General features: G+C 38.4%; 1 protein-coding gene across 3 annotated transcripts in view; it reads right to left on the bottom strand.

Annotated features, from left to right (window-relative positions):
• Positions 1-18,043, bottom strand: part of postna (periostin, osteoblast specific factor a) — a 73,236-nt gene extending 55,193 nt beyond the window's left edge. For 2 of the 3 annotated variants that reach the window (XM_022681438.2, XM_049468927.1), the window contains exons 1-2: positions 17,860-18,043; positions 13,301-13,399 (exon numbers count right to left, since the gene is read on the bottom strand). In XM_022681438.2, the coding sequence (XP_022537159.2) occupies positions 13,301-13,399; positions 17,860-17,978 (218 nt within the window). In that variant the 5' untranslated portion in view covers positions 17,979-18,043. The remainder of the gene's footprint in view (positions 1-13,300; positions 13,400-17,859) is intronic. The other variant, XM_022681437.2, reaches the window with a different exon arrangement.
• Positions 18,044-19,397: the final 1,354 nt, after the last annotated feature.

Here is a 19,397-nt window from a genome sequence, read left to right on the forward strand (position 1 = left end):
GTCAGGCCAGTTTTGGAGTTCTTTGTTTGTCATTTTTGACGCAGCAGTAAACATAAAAATCTGCTTTCACTCATCTGAAGTATTATTTGATACAGGGTAAAACATTAACTGCTTTGATCATTTGACTGTCATGTAGATGAAGGCCCCCTTGCTTCATTGCTTAGATTATTTCTGGCATATATAATTCTTTTCAAAACCTTTTATTAAATGCAGATTGAACCAGTTAGTTCATAACCAGGGCTCAACTGTGCATCAGTTTTGCACAGAGAGTGAGTTTGAAGCTGTGCTAAAATCTGCCAACATAAGCTAGTCATGCAGTCAGTAGTTAGCAAGCCTGTAGCCTGCTGCCAACCCTGGCTAGCACTGCTGGAGCGGATAGCCGCTAATGCTAACGCTCCAGCCTTACTGCTGCAGAAATTTGGTAATCTAAGCTTAGTGTGAATAAACAGAAGCGCTTTACTCACCTAAATAAAGAGTTTTCAGAAGAAAAATCTGTGTGGATTAACATCCAGCGCTCGTTTGACTTTAAATGAAAGTATTTTTTTATTACAGTTTTGTTTACTTAGCTTAGCTTTACTTAACTTAGTTAGCTTCCCCACCACCACCCAGCAGCAAGACCTGCTGAATTAGAAGTTCCTTATAGTGTCTCTTTAAATGCACCTTATAATCTAGTGCACCTTATGTATGAAAATAGACGTTCATTGATAGTGCACCTTAAAATATGATGCTGATAGTGTGAAAAATACAATAAATTAAGGCAGTTTAAAACTGATGTTAGTTTTTAAAGCAAATGTGGTGTATATTGTTGGTGGGCTCATCTCAGATGTGAATGCTGTAGCATATTCACTGTACATTAAATGCAACAAAATCCAGTTTTAAGTGTATTTATGCAATTATTGAGTGTATTAAGCTCTGCTTCATTCCTAATCAGCCACAGTCTCATACTTATGAGGTCATCAAGCCTCCAAGGCTCCTCTGACCAATAGTATGATCAGTGCTAGCTTCTACAGGGTATGTAGATGACATGCTATATTATTCCTGGCACAGTTTCATAAGGGGTATAGTTCTTTAATTCAGGACATATGCGAGCAATATATCCAAACAATGATAAATACACATAAGTCTCATGTGTACACAAACATGCATGGATGTGTGAGAACAGTATATGCGAGCTCAGACTGCACTGTGGAACAGATGGTTATGTATCTGGAGTAAATCATGAGTGCAGGCAGGAAGAGCTTTTCTGAGGATTACTGAACATGGTTCAGTTTCTCTATGGTGCTGTACTAAAACTGGATCCAGTTACTGTATGTCCACAGAGAAAGCCATGCAGGAGTAGTGAAGAAGAAAAAGAAAATGATGTCAAGACATGTGACAGTTATAAAAAGGCTTAAAGGCTAAGTTTAATGACAAACCAAATATTCATTACTTTATGTAACCCTAAAAGTAATTGATTGACTATATTAGAAAGACTATATTAACATTACCAGGGTGAAGTGACTCAAATTGGATTTTTTAAATTAGATTTGAGTCACTTTTATATGTGGTCCTAAATCAGATACGTATCTGACCCATGGACATGTGAAATGAATGTGAATGGTCAGTTTGGAATTCATGCGTCTTTTTGCCTTTTTATTTCTCTCTTGTACCCACTATTCTCTTGGTGCAGCTATAACTCCCAAAACAGCAAAAGCAAACCACCTGACTTTTTAAATAGTGTCGGAATATATTTACGCTGGTGAGTGTGGTGGTCTGGAAGTGAGGTGTGTTCAGGTAAATTTATGGCATGTTGCTATATGTAGATAGAAAGTCAGTCGGATAACGTTCATTGCTATCTTGGCAAAGCAGACGGGCTGCATTTGTTCAGGCCAAGTGCCTCTGCTGAGGAAAAGTCCGAGCTCCATTGCCCTAAATCAAGCTGCGCTTTGTGTGGTTAACGTTTGATTGATGGCTAAAATAGGGTAGTAATTGTTCAATCATTTAGACAAGACAACCATAGTGACAATATGTGTGCTGGAACATATGAAAAGTAGCCTTTGCTCTTAATTCAAGGATTCAAGGATTCAAGGAGATTTTATTGTCATTCGCATCTTATGTGGTACATGAGGTGGAACGAAATTGTGATCTCACGATCCAGTTTACACCCAAGAGCTGTTATTAATAGATATATAGATAAAAGTACAATAAAGGAATACAATAAAAATAGAATATACAAAATAGTTAAAGATAAATACCCCAATGAAATAAATAGAAAGAGTAGACAGGTTGCAACAACAAGTCCAGAGTGCAAATGTGCTATAGCAGCATGAAATGAATTAGAGCAGTAGAAAATAAAGTGTCTCAGTGCGGGTAAAGTGACCGTGTTTGTGCAGTAATTGTCCTTGTGTGTCAGTGCAGTGTGTTGTTAAGTGGAGTTTAAGAGTCTTACAGCTTCCGGAATGAAGCTGTTTCTCAGTCTAATCCCTAATCTACCCATTAGGGATGTGAATCTTTGGGAATCCCACAATTCGATTCAGAATCGATTCTTTGGGTCACGATTGAATTGTTTTGTTTGGATTTCTTTTTCTTCATCCTCCATACTTTAGCGGCGCAACAACAAACACCGTAACACAACACAACACACCCCTCTGTAGCCTAATAGGGAGTGTCAGTAAGAGCAAAAACTTTCCCTGTCCTGTTGCTGCTGTCCCGCGACACTCACCTACTGTCCCGCGGAGCTCAGCTACTGTCACACGGAGCTTTTTAACTGTTTCGCAGAGCTTTTTAACTCTCTCGTGGAGTTCATCTACTGTCCTGCAGAGCTCAGCTACTGTCCTGCGGAGCTCTTTAACTGTTAAAGAGCTCCGCAGGACAGTTAAAGAGCTCTGCGGTACAGTTGAAGAGCTCCGTGCGACAGTAGCTGAGCTCCGCAGGACAGTTAAAGAGCTCCGCGGTACAGTTGAAGAGCTCCGTGCGACAGTAGCTGAGCTCCGCAGGACAGTTAAAGAGCTCCGTGTGACAGTAGCTGAGCTCCGCGGGACAGTTAAAAAGCTCCGTGCGACAGTAGCTGCACCCGCAAAAATACGATTTTTAGAAAATGAGAATCGATTCTGAATCGTTCAATGTTAGAAAAAAGCGATTTGAGCTTGAATCGATTTATTTCTGCACCCCTACTGTCCATGCAGTGTACAAGATACACACACACATACATACATACGTACACACCAGTACACACAAGCACACGTGAAAGTCCAACAATGGCAGTTTGCCAAGCGCATATACAGTATTTAACCCGCAACATTATTATCGAAAGCCTGGAGCTCTAACCCCTGAGCCACCACTGCCCACCACATTCATTATTCTCTGTAACATTTACTTTCCTTCCCAATAGCACATAGCACTGCAATCCAACACTTCCTTCTCAGTGCAGATATTTTTTTGTGTGTTTTTAAAGCAGAAAAATGTGAAGCCAGCCCGCAATCCCACTACATCCAGCAGCTTTCCCAATTACTGAATGCTGGCTGTTATGCTTTGGGATGGATGGGATTTCTAACACCTGCCTCATCATTAGTCAAGCTCAACTTATGCCTCATTTCCTCTTCCTGGCATACGAGAAAGTTCTGCCTCTCTGCGAGTCTCTGTGAGGCTGATGCTGTGTGGAATGATGATGTGAACGGAGGAGGTGGACACCTGACACGCAAGACAGAGAAAGAAAACTCAAGACACTGCAACACTTCTGTCTGTCTCTCTGTCCATCTCTCTCTCTCTCTCTCTTTCCCACTCCATCTCTGTTTCTGTTCCACGTCTCTTGTGCAATCATTTTATTCATTTTCTTTCGATCTCTCGCTCTTTTTCTCTACTCAATAGAATCCAGACCCCCAGACATCACGGACATGACTCCCTCCACTGCCATGGAACAGCATTCTTTAGTGTCTTGGAGAAGAAATGAGAGAGCAAGAGAGAAAGAGAGAGAGAAAGAAAGAGGGGCAAAGAGTGACTCAACCTTTCCCTACATGTAAGTCAGTGAGCTAACAGTCTGGAACTTATTGGAACTCTAGGTCCAGAGGCAGCAGCATTGGGGGGAGTTTGGTGGTGGGGGGGGGGGGGGGGGGGGATGGGGGTGGCACAGGGGAGGGCAGGGCAGTTCAGAGCAGTGGAAAGGCTTGGCTCTTACATTGCGACCTCCCCAAAGACACACACTCACAAAACAGCTTCCACATGCTCCACGCGCTGTTTGGGGCACAAGACACAAGACACAAGACAGACCCCCTGATTGGGACTTTGGCTGTGTTCCAGCCAGGCCTTTTTACCTCGTAGAAGTTGCACATTTTGCCAGCAATAACAAAGACATGTTGCAATCAATTACTTCTCGCTTTCTCACATACTGAATACGGTCTATAGCGATTTGAAGCGTGCTGAGAAATTGTGTCGAAAGAGCTTAAAGTTGCAGCCAATAGCACACCGGTGTTCAGACATGGACAAGAGAACTTTAGATTGTGTGTACAGTCTTTTTTGGCCCATAGAAAGGAAAGTTTGCCATGTTTTTGCCTAATTTTATATGTTGAAATAAGCAGACAAAGGCACATTATCCCTTAACTCCACTAAAAAATGAATCAGATTGATCACAACCATTTTCTGTGATTAAGTGTGATTAATCACATTTGTTCTTCTTAAGATACAGTGGATTTATAGTGGATATTTAAATGTAAATAATTTACTTTACAATACCTTATTGTAAACATCTCAGCTTGGTTTTAAGGATTTCTGAATTAGGATTAGGATTAGAATTAGGATTGCTAAAATTATAAAAATCTCAGAAAGTGTTTGATATTGCACACATGCTCACAATGGGGGATGACCATTTAAATGGCCTGGGGGAAAAATATGTAGCAGCCAGCGTTCAGGAATGTATACACTGTCCCTTTTAAGAGCCTCTTATGCTAAGTGCACAGGCAGGTGTATAGCTACGCTAAGAAAGCGTAGAGATCCAGGGTATGTGATGTGCTGTATCATGTATCACGGAGATCACTGGACCTTTGATTCTTTCTTTTATTGATTTTATTTCTGTAAGTAATGCCACAAATGTGCTTTGGTGCTGCATTAGTTGAAATAGTCAGAACTAATAAATAAGCAAATGAAATACCACCAGAGCAAATCCGAGTGTCCTATCTGCTCCATGTGCTTAAGGTATCACCTGCCCCAAAGTCGGAACCCGAGACCGACTCCAGAGCATTACAACTGGTCACTGCACACCAGAGAATGTCTCCTCTGTCCTTTTCTGTGTTAGAGCTTTTCACCCATTTAGCCAGAGAAAAAAATCAGCTTTTTGAGCAGAGATGGGGCAGATTACGGTTGGGGTTGGGGTCAGACTTGGTGGCGTAATAATTAGTGTTGAAAATAATAGCCAAGGGCGCCGAGTGGTCCAGCGGTCTAAAGCGCTGCCATAAGAGCGGGAGGTCACAGATTCGAACCCCCGCTCATGCAGCTTTGCCATTAAGCTGCCGGCGCTCAGAGGGAGCACAATTGGCCCTGCTCCCTCCAGGTGAGTTGAGTGTATTAATGCTTTAACTTTAATAACCCTATTAGTAATGCAAACTGTCCTCTGAATGAGCATCCAACAAGAACATCACACAGCAGCGACACATGTCTGTGTGCACTTATATAAAATAACAGTTTGAAATATGATCCAGTGGGGACGGCTTAAATCTTAAAAAAAAAAAAAAAGAGTTTAAAACCTAACATGACTTTTTTGCACATATGTATCAGAAATTAATTTAAACAACATAATTTTAATGTGTGTAAAATGCACATTTTTAAAACAATCGAAGTCTGCTCTGTATTCTGCATTGTGTATTTTAGAGGTTTCCTTTAAAAAGGCTTGTTAATGAGCTGATTAGTTGAATCAGGTGTGCTGCGAGATAAAAAAAAAAAAAATAATCAATGTGGAGGGAACAGTTCCTCCAAGTCCAGGATTGAGAAACCCTGGTGTAGGTGAAATTTCTTTATGCACACATAGATCTGTGAACTAAAGCTTTTCCCTCCTTTGGTCATGAGCTCTTGTGAAAAGGAGAAAAAAATTAAGAGAACAATGGTGGACAGGACACAGAGAAAAGGAAAAGTGGACATTTCGATTTGGAATTTTCTAACCTCGCTTAGACTCGCTTTATGTAAAAAAAATGACCTTAACTTCTTGTTTTTGTTCTTAATTAGACTATTGTCCAAAATACACAGAATTAACACTAATTACACAGTAACAACACAATGGCTCTCATAAATAAATACACTATTATTAAAGTATTTCTTTGGACACAGGTTCCTAACACTTCCATGGCCACAGATGTGTACAACTAAGCACCAATAGGCATGTAGACTGCTTCTATAAACATTAGTGACAGGGGGTCAAACCAAACCAAGTGGTCCGGTGGTCTAAAGCGCTGCCACTATGAGCGGGAGGTCGCAGGTTTGAACCCCCGCTCATGCAGCTTTGCCATCAAGCTGCCGGCGCTCAGAGGGAGCACAATTGGCCCTGCTCCCTCCGAGTGGGTAGATGGCGCTCTCTCCCCACATCACTCCTAGGGTAATGTCCGCAGCACAGGGCGTCTGTGAGCTGATGTACTGGAGCCGAACTGAGCTTTCCTCCTGCGCTTCATGGAATGTGTTTCCAGAATGCAATGCAGGCAAGCGGATACTTTTGGCAGTATAGTCTACAATATATGGGACTTCAAATAATGAATATAATAAATTGAAATATAAATAGTTAAATAATGTAAATAAATGTACAACAAATGATTAATACATTCTATGTGGTAAGTAAGGAAGTAGAATGTAATGTTTTAAAGTCAGGCGAAGATAAGCCGGAGTTTTACAGGACAAGGCTGACCAGCCATGACTCCAGTAATAATCTAACAGGCATGATGAAGTGAAGGCCGTAGTTATGAGATCATGTGAACATCCTGAAAAAAGATAATAAGGAGGTACTTTTTTCGACAAACACAAACACAGTTACTCAAGAAACACCAGGAAACTCCAGGCACCTCCTGATACAGCAGCAAAGGGTGGACTTTGATACCAGGTGGTTTTGTGCTGTTTTGTACTATTAGCGATGTCTGAGTATCAGCATCTGCCTTCTGTAAAACTCCAGCCTGGAGTCAGACTAACAGCAGCAGATAGGAGCTGTCCACAGCCTGTTATTATACACTCTCATAGCAAACGCTGAAGGCCTAATTAGTCCTGCTCTTTCTTCACAGTGACAGTTTTTATGTACTGTGTGTGTGCTGTGAGAAAGAGAGAGAGAGAGAGAGAGAGAGAGAGAGAGAAAGAGCATTTCATACATTTGTAGGAGTAATACATTTTTATAATAAATGTGTAGAATTAATAAATTATCCAGGAAGAACTTCAAGCGATGGAAGTCAAATAATAATTGCCAAAAAAATTAATTGTTACTGTGTGCCTTTGTTTACATCCAAACAATGAGCCAAAACATTAAAAAACAACATATATCAAACAAATAATGCTTATTATTGTAAATAATGTTTATTAATGTAAATGTGAAGACTATGATGCCTATGGTGTAGCCTGCATGAGTGCGCTATGCAGCCTCAAAACATAGCTACACAACCAGTAGTTACATTACTGGGGAGGTGCACATTGGGCTATGGCATATATTACGACGTACGATATATGGCTATGTACAATACAGTTACAGAAATATAAATTGGCCTTGAGTTACTAAAGCTGCGTTCACATTACAAACCAAATTGCTAAAATCAGTTTTTTTGCTCTTGTCGGTTCACATTCACAAAAGTAAGTGATCTGTATCTGTGTGTAATGTGAACAAATATGTCCCTGAAATGCTTCACATGTTTACATTGATACATTGATGATACGTTGATGATAGTCAACAACAAAAAAACTCATATTAGAGAGACGAGAGACTCTTAGCTTTATAAAGGGGAAATTAATGTGTTCAGGTTAGCAGCTCATATGTGGAGCATCTTTTGCTGGAGTGGAGACACAGCAAGCAGCTGGTCTGAAGTTCATGCTCAGGTCGAGGAGGTTAAAAAAAAGTTCAGGTGGTTTGCTTTTGCTGTTTTTTCCGGCTTCACAGCTGCACCAAGAGATATGTGGGTATGAGAAAGAAGCATGTAGTGCTAACGCGTAAATAGCAAAAAGACGCATGAATTCTGCATTAAATTTGGCACGTTCACACAGCCATGAAAAAAATCAGATTTGAGCCACATTGAGCAAAAAATCAGTTGAATCACTTTAGAAATGTGAACATAGCCTAAGTTACAAGGGCCAGACAAGTGGATCTCAAAGACAGGGAGTTTGTAGCATATGGTCAGCTGTGGTGGATACATTTCAGACATCCAACAAAAGACAACGAAGGCTATGCGGAACTGACAAAAGGCCAATGTTGCACAAGTTTAGAAAAGTATTTTGAAAGGTTATGGGAGAATTTCCTTTGAACACTGAGCAGTCAGAGTGCCCATGCTTACTGCTCTCCACCATCAAAGGTGTCATCAACAGTGGGTACAAAAAAATTCTAGCCAGTTGCACCAACTAAACATGAGTCTGGTCAAATTTAAATTTGAACCAAGCGAAACTAGTATCATAAAATCTGCGAAGTATCAAAAAAATATGCAAAGATTCAATCTACGAGTTGCCAAAGATTGATCAACCCTTTCAACAACTTTGATTTACTGCATGTTGAGTTTTCCAATTTCATGGACAACAAGTATCTGCTGGACTGAATCTCAGAAAACAATGGAAGAAGGTTGCCTAGAATCAGACATCAAATGGCACAATTGGCACACAGATGACCACCAGCATCTCATACAGTGATCATAATGTTTCGGCCTATCTGTGTATGTTAAGTAAGACTTAATCTGTGTATCTTGAGTAAGACTTGTGTATCCACCACATCCTGTTTAAAGACACAGTTTAAAACATGGACATGCAAGCATACATGCAAAGCAGGCATGTAGCCAGGGGCAGGCATGGTCACAGCCCTACCCAAACAAACTGAGATCTGCATCTCATTAATCTCTTAATCAATGACATATGCGTGCTGTCTGTAGTAAACTGTGTATATGTGTTAACCCATCAAACGCATCACAAAGCATTACATCATACTACTTACATACATACTACATTCATTCATACTATGGTTTTGCTACGGTCATTATCATAGAGCTGAAACATTGGATTAGGCAGGATAGATACACTTACAGTCAAAAGAAGTGTCACACTACTGCTATTTGGATAGAAGATAAAAGTTACCACGAACCATAAATGATGATGATAAGTTTAGACTGATATGCGTCATATTTATTGAGCTACACATGCAAATGCAGTGTACCATGTATAGCATGTTGTAGAGGTTCCTAATGGTGCTGCCATCTTTAGTTTAAGTCACAGTAAGTCAACCATCGAGCACGAATAGTAATTTTTTTAAAGCAATGTTGATGTAATTTGTTGTTGGTTCTTCTGCATTCTAATATCGGCAGTAACCAGATGTTTTCAGCAACAGCTGGAATTCTTGCATTTTCAAGGAATTAATTTCGCAATCAAGCATCCTACCTATTTACCTACGCTATGCGATATTAAGAGTGACTTTTAATAAACGTCTTGTGCAGTTTTAAAGTTCTAAATGTCTCGTTTTAAATGTCTGGGCTCTCCTGTTTCTACCAATAAGGTGTGGAACTATTTTGAGCCTGAAAAACGGTGAAAAAAGCTATTTATTTGCAGGCGCAAGACATGCTCCGTCTTATTCATTCTACAGGCTGTTTCGGCAAAGTGCAAAATGGAAAATACTGGAGCGTTTTGATTCATTCAATCACTGAAAAGCTGAAGAAACCAGAAAATAAGACATTTAAAAGCTGGGAGTCATTTAAAGTAAAAAATCCACTGATATTTTGTGAATTATCATGTGATCTGTGTGGTGTTTGGATGCTTTGAGGAACTTACACGATAGATTGAGTGTGAGAGACGACCAATTGAGTAAATAGGTTCTCGAATCGAGTGCAACTTCGAATCAGTGATTCAAAACACTGTTTACAAGTGACCTTGAGTATACAGAGCTGTGGAAAACTCAGAGAGAGACAGAGCTCAGAGCTTCAGACACTGGATTATACTTTAGAATGCAAGTTTGAGCTGTAAACTGAGAAATTAAGCAATAAACGAGTCACAGAAAGTTATTTTTGAAGGAACGGCCTCACCCACCTTCACTTTGGACCGCCCACAGGCAGAGATAAAGCCGGGCATTAGCAGAGCCGACACTGTCTTCTCAGCTAAAGAGCTTACAGCTTTGTTTACACAGCTAGTTCACGTTAGCTAACTTGTGTAAGTAACTATTGATTAAAATCGGATCTCCGGTTGATTCTGCGTTTTACCGAGACCTTAAATATACACTAGGGAAGCACGATTTGACAAGGCAGCACAACTCGACAGAACACTATCATTAAGCAAAGTTTAAGGGTTAACTTAATCTAGCACTCATCGCTACATATTTATAACTAAAGCTGTATTTAAAAAATAAAAAAAAATCCTTTAAGTTTTAGACCTGTAAAACTGACTGTGGGGGGGAGGCAGCAGGTAAGCGTTCTCTACTCCAGTGCTGTTAGCCAATTAGAGGCAATATGTTTGCATGTATGAATATTCATGAGCAAGAGCTCAAATCCTGTCTTTCTTCAGAGACCACGAATTCAGTGAAATAAAGCAGGATTATACAGAAACACCGGAACACTTTGTTCCACAAAAAACGGCTCATATGGCATTCATTCATACCATAGACACATCTTGATAATTTAAAATGAATGAAAAAACTATGGAATGAGACCTTTAAAGTAATGGCACTGAATTAATGGGGTATTGTATTTTTGTGTTTTTAATGAAGAAGTATTGATATATTTTTTAGTATCGGTAAACCGTGGAACACTAATCGTAGTTTGTCTATTGATTCCTTCTTAGTGCAGCAATTTTTAAGCATCTTTTACTTTTCAAGCTGCTACAACAATTTATTTTATTAGATGATATGCATTACATATTGGAATAGAGTACTAGAGAAGTATATCAAAAAGCAGTTTTTTTTCTAGATTTTTGGGAAAATTTAAGTTAATTAGTAAAGAAGTGAAGTCTAGACCTGTCTGTGATTTTATGCTGTTTAAAATAAAAGCTGTGCTTACTTTGGACATTATAGAGGCCATGTGTTTGAACTGGAGCCAGTGTGAGGTAAGGGATTCCTGAGGACAGTACAGTTCTACCACTACAGCCTGTCTTCACAAATCCTCCCGGCCAGTGAGGAAAAAGCTGCAAACTATTAATTCAAAACTCTGACGCCAAATACATTTATACAAAAGCAGAGCACAGCGAGAAGAGAGCGGCCCACTCAACTGACCCTATTCAAACGGCCGAGTGTATTTTATTCAGTAGGCTTTTAAAAAATTCAATCGCACTCATCACATACACAGCTTTATGCACTGAAACACTTATGTCACAAAAGACACTGATGGTTGAGTGAAAGGAGAGAATGTTTAAAAGAAAGGGAGAAAAAAACTGGCATGGAAAGAAAGAAGAAGAAAAAGAAGAAAGGTAAGACCTGGAACAAGCTGGAGCCAGCTTTCCTGCCATTGTGTCTGTCTGCCAATGGAAAAGCTGTGTTGAGTTTTTGTCTTCAGTCATGATCCTGAAAAAACTTGGACGCAGTGTTTAAACAGCTTAACATATCAAAGTCTAGAGCAGCTACGTTTCAGTTTCATCGTGATTGTCATCTCTGAACGCTGGCACTTGAAGCAAATTAGCACGTCATCTCTGAGGACCATCTCTGCCAAAATCCAAGTGGAGCCTGACCGAGCCCATTTTCACCATTAGAACAGCTCATTTAGAGCGCTGAGATCACAGGAAGCTCCTTTAGACACATTATGGGCAGATACTGATACACACTAAGAAAAGTAAGTACAGATTTGTACTTAAAAGAGTATAAAGCTTGTCTCTGGGGCTGTACCTTATATTGAGGTACACAAAAGTACCTTTCAGTTAAAGTCCTTTTTGTACCCATGGTTTTTGTGCCAGTAAATATTATAAAAATTATAAACATTATCATCAACTAAGTATGGCTCAAAAACTTAATGATCCAAAATTGTCTGGCTTTCAAATAAAAAAAATGTGCAGATAAAATATATATTGTTTATTAGTACAGTGATGCAGAATACTGAATGTACCTATTGGCTGCAGGTTAAATGGTACAAATCTGTATTTATTGCTGTTAGAAATGACTTTGTACTTCAGAGGGAACAAATCTGACCCTGTAAAGACCAATATTGTACCTTTGAGGGTACAATTATGAAGAATGTACCTCTGAGTACAAAAAAGTACTCATATCGTACCTCTGTTTTTTAGAGTGTATGAATGAGTGAATTTTGATCTGACTTTAGATTTCAATTCATAAATCCTCCCTGTTTCTCTGATTTTGCCATTTATAGGTGTGTCTTTGAGCAAAATGAACATTGATGTTTTATTCAATAAACTGCAGACAACATTTCTCCCAAATTCTGAATATATACATAGTCATTTAGAGCATTTATTTTCAGAAAATGAGAAATTTATAGCTTCCAGACCTTAAATAATGCAAAGAAAACAAGTTCATATTCATAAAGTTGTAAGAGTTCAGAAATCAATATTTGATGGAATAACACTGGGTTTTAAATCCCTGTTTTCATATATCTTGGTATGTTCTCCTCCACCAGTCTTACACACTGCTTTTGGATAATTTTATGCCACTCCTGAAGCAAAAATCCAAGCAGTTCAGTTTGGTTTGATGGCTTGTGACCATCCATCTTCCTCTTGATTATATTCCAGAGTTTTTTTTATTTTATTTTATTTTAATATTATGTTTAATATTAAGATATTTTCATTGTGGTTTTTATGGGGTTTTACTCTGACGAGTGACGAAACGCTCCTGAACCTCCATCAATCTCTGTTACACTGAAACTGAACCTGCTACCCTGGGGGTCCACGGCACAGTGCTGACAGACTAAAACACACAATGTTGGAGGAATAACTGTGATATTTGTCTTTCATCATCCTCTCTGCAGCTCAGGTGGGAGCCTGCATACAGCTTGGGGCTCGTACCATGTCTAACCCCTATCCATTACCCACCTACACACACACACACACACACACAGACACACACACAGGCATTTACCACCCTCACACAGAGTCTCACACAGCCACCACAGAGAGATCAAAGACACACACACACACACACACACACACACACACACACACACCAAAGCAGGGCACAAAGCAGGGCAGCACTTACGCCTTCTTCCCACAGATGGTTCCCTTGTACCAGTTCCTGCAGGTGCTGAAATACTTCTTCTTGGTGCCCATGACCTGCTGAAGGGCACACATGTTGGGCCTGCCGAAGAAGAGTGTGAAGAAGGAGGATGAGAAGAAAGAAGATGCCTTTAGAAACATGATGCAATTTTGATAGCTGATAATTACTAGAGCTTAGATCGGGCCCAAAAAATTCGACTCGACCCAGCCCGAGCCTGTGCACGTTCTGCCCAAGCCCGACTCAACCCGAACCATAAACTGTCATTATGAACCCGAGCCTAACCCGACCCGCCCCATAAACTTTTTTCGGACTGATTGAATGAGCGAAATATGATCAGAATTATGTTAATTAACACTGAAACATAGAAGCATAAAACTATTATTTAATTAAAATGATTTTTAAGAACAGCTAAACACAGTGCTGCAAGTCAAACGCGGACAGAGAGATGAATCTAAGAGACAAACGAGAGAAAGAGAAAGAGAGAGAGAGAGAGAGAGAGAAAGAGAGAGATTTGCGTGTTCTGGTGTATGAGCTACTCACAGGTAAATGTTCTCACACACTGTATCTCCTGTTTCTCTTTTATCTACCTCGCGCTCATATTCTAATCCCATACATAATTCTGAAGTTTCTCGGTGTTTTCTGTTGTATTTTGCGGCTAGCGCGAGCACTTTAACCAAGAACTAAAGCCACGGACCACGAGGTACCCCGCGCTGCCGCTGCTGTGCCGAATCCGTCTCCCTGCTGAATCCGACTCCCGCTTCGCGAACAGAATCGGCACAACACCGCCCGCTTATAAATAAATTAAACACGAAAATGAGGGGATTCTATCAGTAATTTCAGTTCGTTTAGTTAGTTTTAGTTCGTTTTATAAACAAACAATACAGTTCCAGTTAGTTACTTTTTTTTCTTTTAATTATCGTTTTTATTAGATTCAGTTAACACAAATGTTTTTTCACTTTCAGTTTTCGTTATTTCGTTCGTTTTCGTTAACAATAATAATTGGTAACTTAGCAACATTGTGGTTATCACACCAGAGCTTTATTTAAAAGTAAAAATATAATAAAAAAAAACAGATGCCTACATCTCGGACTATTTTCTGGAGCCCGAGGAATGAGGTGGGAAATCTCGGCCCGATTTCGGATCGAGCCTCGGGTCTGGTCGGGTTCGGGCAGAGAATCTAAGCTCTAATAATTACCTACATGAAAAGGTTAATTGCTTTAAAGCCCATCGCTTAAAAGTGTAATTTTTGCGTGAGTTTCTTGACTAATCGCTTTTAGGAACACTTTTAAAAAGACTTTAAAACGGTGAGTGCTTTGAGAATGTCAATATAATACAATGCAATAAAGTACACTATATGAAATGAGTATTGGGAGACCTGCCCATTCACTTTTTACTATTTCCTATGAAGTTAAGGGTATTAAAAAAGAAGGCGAGTCTATCAAATGAGTAAGGTAAGGAAAGGCAAGGCTTCGCCTTCTTGGTGTGTTTCTCAAAATGTTCTTAAGGCTAAGAGTTTTGTAACCTCGTACTTAAGAACAGTCTTAAAATTGTGCATTATGAGCGTTTCCAGAAAAATAACACAGTTCTTAAGTTTGTTCTTAACCTAAGAATATTCAGACCCGCTCGTAAATGTCTTACGATTGTCTTTTTTTTTGCACAGTTAAAAACAGCAGGGGCCTCATGTACTAAAGATGTGTACGCACACAAAAACATTGCGTACGCCATATTTCACGCTCACGGTCAGATGTACTAAATGTGACTTGAACGTTTCAGGCGTACGTATGTGTTTTTGTACGTATCTGTAAACCCGAATATGTTCAATGAACCCAAAACATTTGGGGTAAAATGTTGCCTCAAAAAAACTGATTTCTTAACTATTGAATAAACATAAAAGTTAAAATGATTGTACCATCATTTTAAAGTACACTGCATTGTTTGATTCAGTACAATAAACTATTCTCTCATGATATACTAATCTAAACGTTTTAGTTATGTTGAAATTGATTGTACCAACATTTTAAGGTACACTGCATTGTTTTATTCAGTACAACATTCAGTACAGTGAATTTAACAAATACATATACATATATATTTAAAATAAATATTTTCCTGAACTTCTTTTCGGTCTTCTTCTTTCTGGTTTCATTCAACTACTTTTTTAAATACTCATAAAAAAAAGTAGTAGATGAAAGAAAACAGTAAAGAATTAAAAGCACTGAGAGCACAGCGAGAACACAGAGTTACTGCAGCTCAGTAAATGATGCTTGTTCTACAGCTACAACACAGAGACCAAGTATTTAATCATAATATGTGATCTACAAGTTTACCTAACCTAGCCTGGGAGGAATCACTACACACTGATGGTGAGTGCCAGAAATTGGGGGACACACCCAGTATGCAAATAGATTGTGACAGAAGCCAATGGAAAAGAAGCTGTTAATGGCAACAGAATAAACTCAGTTATTATAAGTTGGTTCAACTCAAAGATCTCAGTTTGAGTGTATATGTGGCCACAGATTTTCAACTAACTCAAAATAATTGAGTATTGTTTAGAAATCTCCAATTTTATGTAAAACAGACTTAATTTATTTGAGTTCAAACTACTTCTGGGTTTACAGTGTATTGTGTTTTTGTCATTTGGCGACACTTAAGGACGATTCATTGAAATTACAACTATTTAGATATCCTTTACGCACAAAAGTCAAGTCATCCTTAACGTGGTTCCTACAGTTGTTCATAAACCGCTAAGATCATTTGTTATTTATACTCCTCTAACCGACACCTGGAATCAGGCACAGGATCAATATGTTATATCTGTTTATCTGTGTTTCTTCCAAACTCAAGGGTATCACAGCTCTGCAAAAAATAAAGAGAGCACGTCAGTTTCTGAATCTGTTTCTCTGATTTTGCTATTTTTAGGTTTATGTTTGAATAAAATGAACATTGTTGTTTTATTCTATAAACTACAGTCAACATTTCTCCCAAATTCCAAATAAAAATATTGTCATTCAGAGCATTTATTTGCAGAAAATAAGAAATAGCTGAAATAACAAAAAAGATACAGAGCTTTCAAAGTTTTAGGAGTTCAGAAATATTCAATATTTGGTGGAATAACCCTGGTGGTTTTTAATCACAGTTTTCATGCATCTCGGCATCATGTTCTCCTCCACCAGTCTTACACACTGCTTTTGGGTAACTTTATGCTGCTATACTCCTGGTGCAAAATTTCAAGCAGTTCAGTTTGGTTTAATGATCAGCTTGTAATCATCCATCTTCCTCTTGATTATATTCCAGAGGTTTTTAGTTTGTTAACAAAATAAGTTTCTACTGGATTTTGGAACATTGCTGTGAGGATTTGATTGCATACATCAACAAGAGTATTGATGAGGACAGGTTGTTGGATGATCTTCACCCCAACTCATCCCCATCTCCTTCTCACCTCTTTCCCTTCTCATCCCAAAAGTACTGAGATAAGTTGGGAGCATAAACTCTCAGAGTTCCAAAGAACACAGTTCTTCCACTTATCTACAGCTCAATGCCAGGGGTCTGTATACCCCTCTAGCCTGGCACTAGGCATAGAGCATTAGGCATTCATGCCATGGTTGTCCATGATACAGCATTCTATTTCACTATATGTCTCTACTCAAGACTGGACACGCGGTGTGTGTGTGTGTGTGTGTGTGTGCATTTGCACATCTGTGTCAGCAAGGGTCCAACTTAATGTAGCTAAATAAATGTATTAGACGGGGTGCCCACAAACATTTTGAGATACAGTGTATTTATCAATTAACAATCTGTCTGTTTGACTTATACTTATACTTAAATAAAATACATTGAATTATTAAAATTAGAAATATGGTTAATAAACTCACCTTAATTAGAAACATTTGATTAAATAACTTTTGTTATAATTCAATGATCAAATTTAATTATCCACCAAACAACCAATAATAATAACTTCTGAATCTTGTGAAAGTTATTCACAAATTATAGAATAATAGAACAATAATAATAATAATAATAACAATAATAATAATAATAATAATAACAATAATAATAATAATAATAATAATAATAATAATAATAATAACAATAATAATAACAATAATAATAATTATCATTATTATTATTGTTATTATTATTGTTATTATTATTATTATAGAATTAAAGTATTAAAGAGGTTCCAAAACATTGTGGAATGGCTTGCGTTATAGTTTTAAATGCAATAGTTTTAGCATTACAAATACAATTATACAATTTCTTACAAATATTTAATTATTTAATTTTATTTTATTTTTTTGTCTATTATTATTTAAGTGAAATGATTTAAGTATCAAGGCTTTTAGATGTAGAAAATAATAAAAGGTCACATTTCAATCTAACATTATCAATAAAAATCAATAAAATCATAAAAATTATAATCAAATACATTAAAAATTTTTTTTTTTTTTTTTTAGTTGCATATTTATTTTATTCTCGCACATTTCTTTAAATTCATCACACAAGCAAAAACATTTCCTACAAGAAAAGCAACAGCTTACCCCTGTTTCTTGGCCCGGATGCGGCTGTGGTACACTATCTTGTCATAGGCAGATGAGTCCACCTGGTCCAGGTAGGACAGGGTCAGCAGGGTCAAGCTGGCCACAAAAAGGAGCTTCATTCTGGCTCTGCTCCTGTAAACCAAACCCACTGCAAAACTAGCAGGAATGGGAGCAGAGTACACTGAGACAGTTTTTATATCACCCCTCCCCTTCACACACACACACACACACACACACACACACACACACACACTGAGGGGGATGAATACAGAGTACGAATATCAACCTATGTAACCTCTCCCACCATCAGAGCCCAGGAAGCCCTGGACACGTAACATGTTTTCCTCTGAATGAACTGACCAATAGATGCAGAGCTGAGCGTTTATGGGTAATGACTGGTGACTGGTGAGGTAAACTCCATATAATATTTCCATTATCTGCATTTAATATTATAATCATATCAGACCATTTAAAGGGCCCAGTCTTCTACATAATTGGTTAAAATTACTGTTTAAATATATTTTCCCTAAATAAATAAGTGTGATTATTATCATGTGTCATCACAGTTTTATCTCTGAGTGTCAGGGTGAGGTGCAGGGAAGACGTGGAGGCGGTCGAAAATGCAGGTAAGAAAGAATATTTCATAAATAAATAACAAATAAACAAAGAAACAAGGAACAAGTAAACACGTAAACATAAAACAGGGATATATATATATATATATATATATATATATATATATATATATATATATATATATATATATATATATATATATATATAAGGAACTAGGGAATAAACTAAATAACTGAAAATAGATAATTCTGATAAACAAATAACCAAAAACCAAAACAAACAAGAGAAACTAAAGAACATAAACTAAACCAACTAGGGATAATAATAAGAAACAAACTAAACAGGGCAGGAAAATATACACAAGAAATACATTAAGAAATAAACAAGGAAATAGACCAAATATATATATACAAGGCAAAAACAGAGAAAAACACAGAGCAAGGAACTAGGGAATAAACTAGAGTAACGAGGAACGACAAAACAACAGAGGACGGTGCAAAGACAGAGGAAGACACAGTGCCACAAGAGATCTATAAATAGGAACAGGAAACAATGAACACCTGGGGAAGGGCGGAGCTACAAATGAGGCACGTGGTGGAAAACTACTGAGACAGGAGACGCAGAGGAGCAGGGGTCACGTGAGAATAACACACAGGCACGAGAACAGACAGGAACAGGGCGAGGACCTGACACTGAGCGATAGTTCTAGCAGGAAAACTCTAGAAACAAAGTGCAGCAAGAAAGATTTAATCCCAATAAACATGTATGACAATTAGTAATAGTGAATATAGTGTAGAGTCTTTGGCGAAAGCCCCGTCGAAGCCCAGGTCCGCAGCGTCTAGAACCTCGCAGATCCTGCCGTACTTGTATGGCGGGGGCGGAGCCTATCCCCTGGGCAACCGGCGGGACCGAACTGGAGGCGGTGGGGAAGGAGGAGGGTGAAAACGTATGTCAGCGTCTGC

Source organism: Astyanax mexicanus, chromosome 20, assembly GCF_023375975.1.
Source record: "Astyanax mexicanus isolate ESR-SI-001 chromosome 20, AstMex3_surface, whole genome shotgun sequence".
Classification (NCBI taxonomy): domain Eukaryota; kingdom Metazoa; phylum Chordata; class Actinopteri; order Characiformes; family Acestrorhamphidae; genus Astyanax; species Astyanax mexicanus.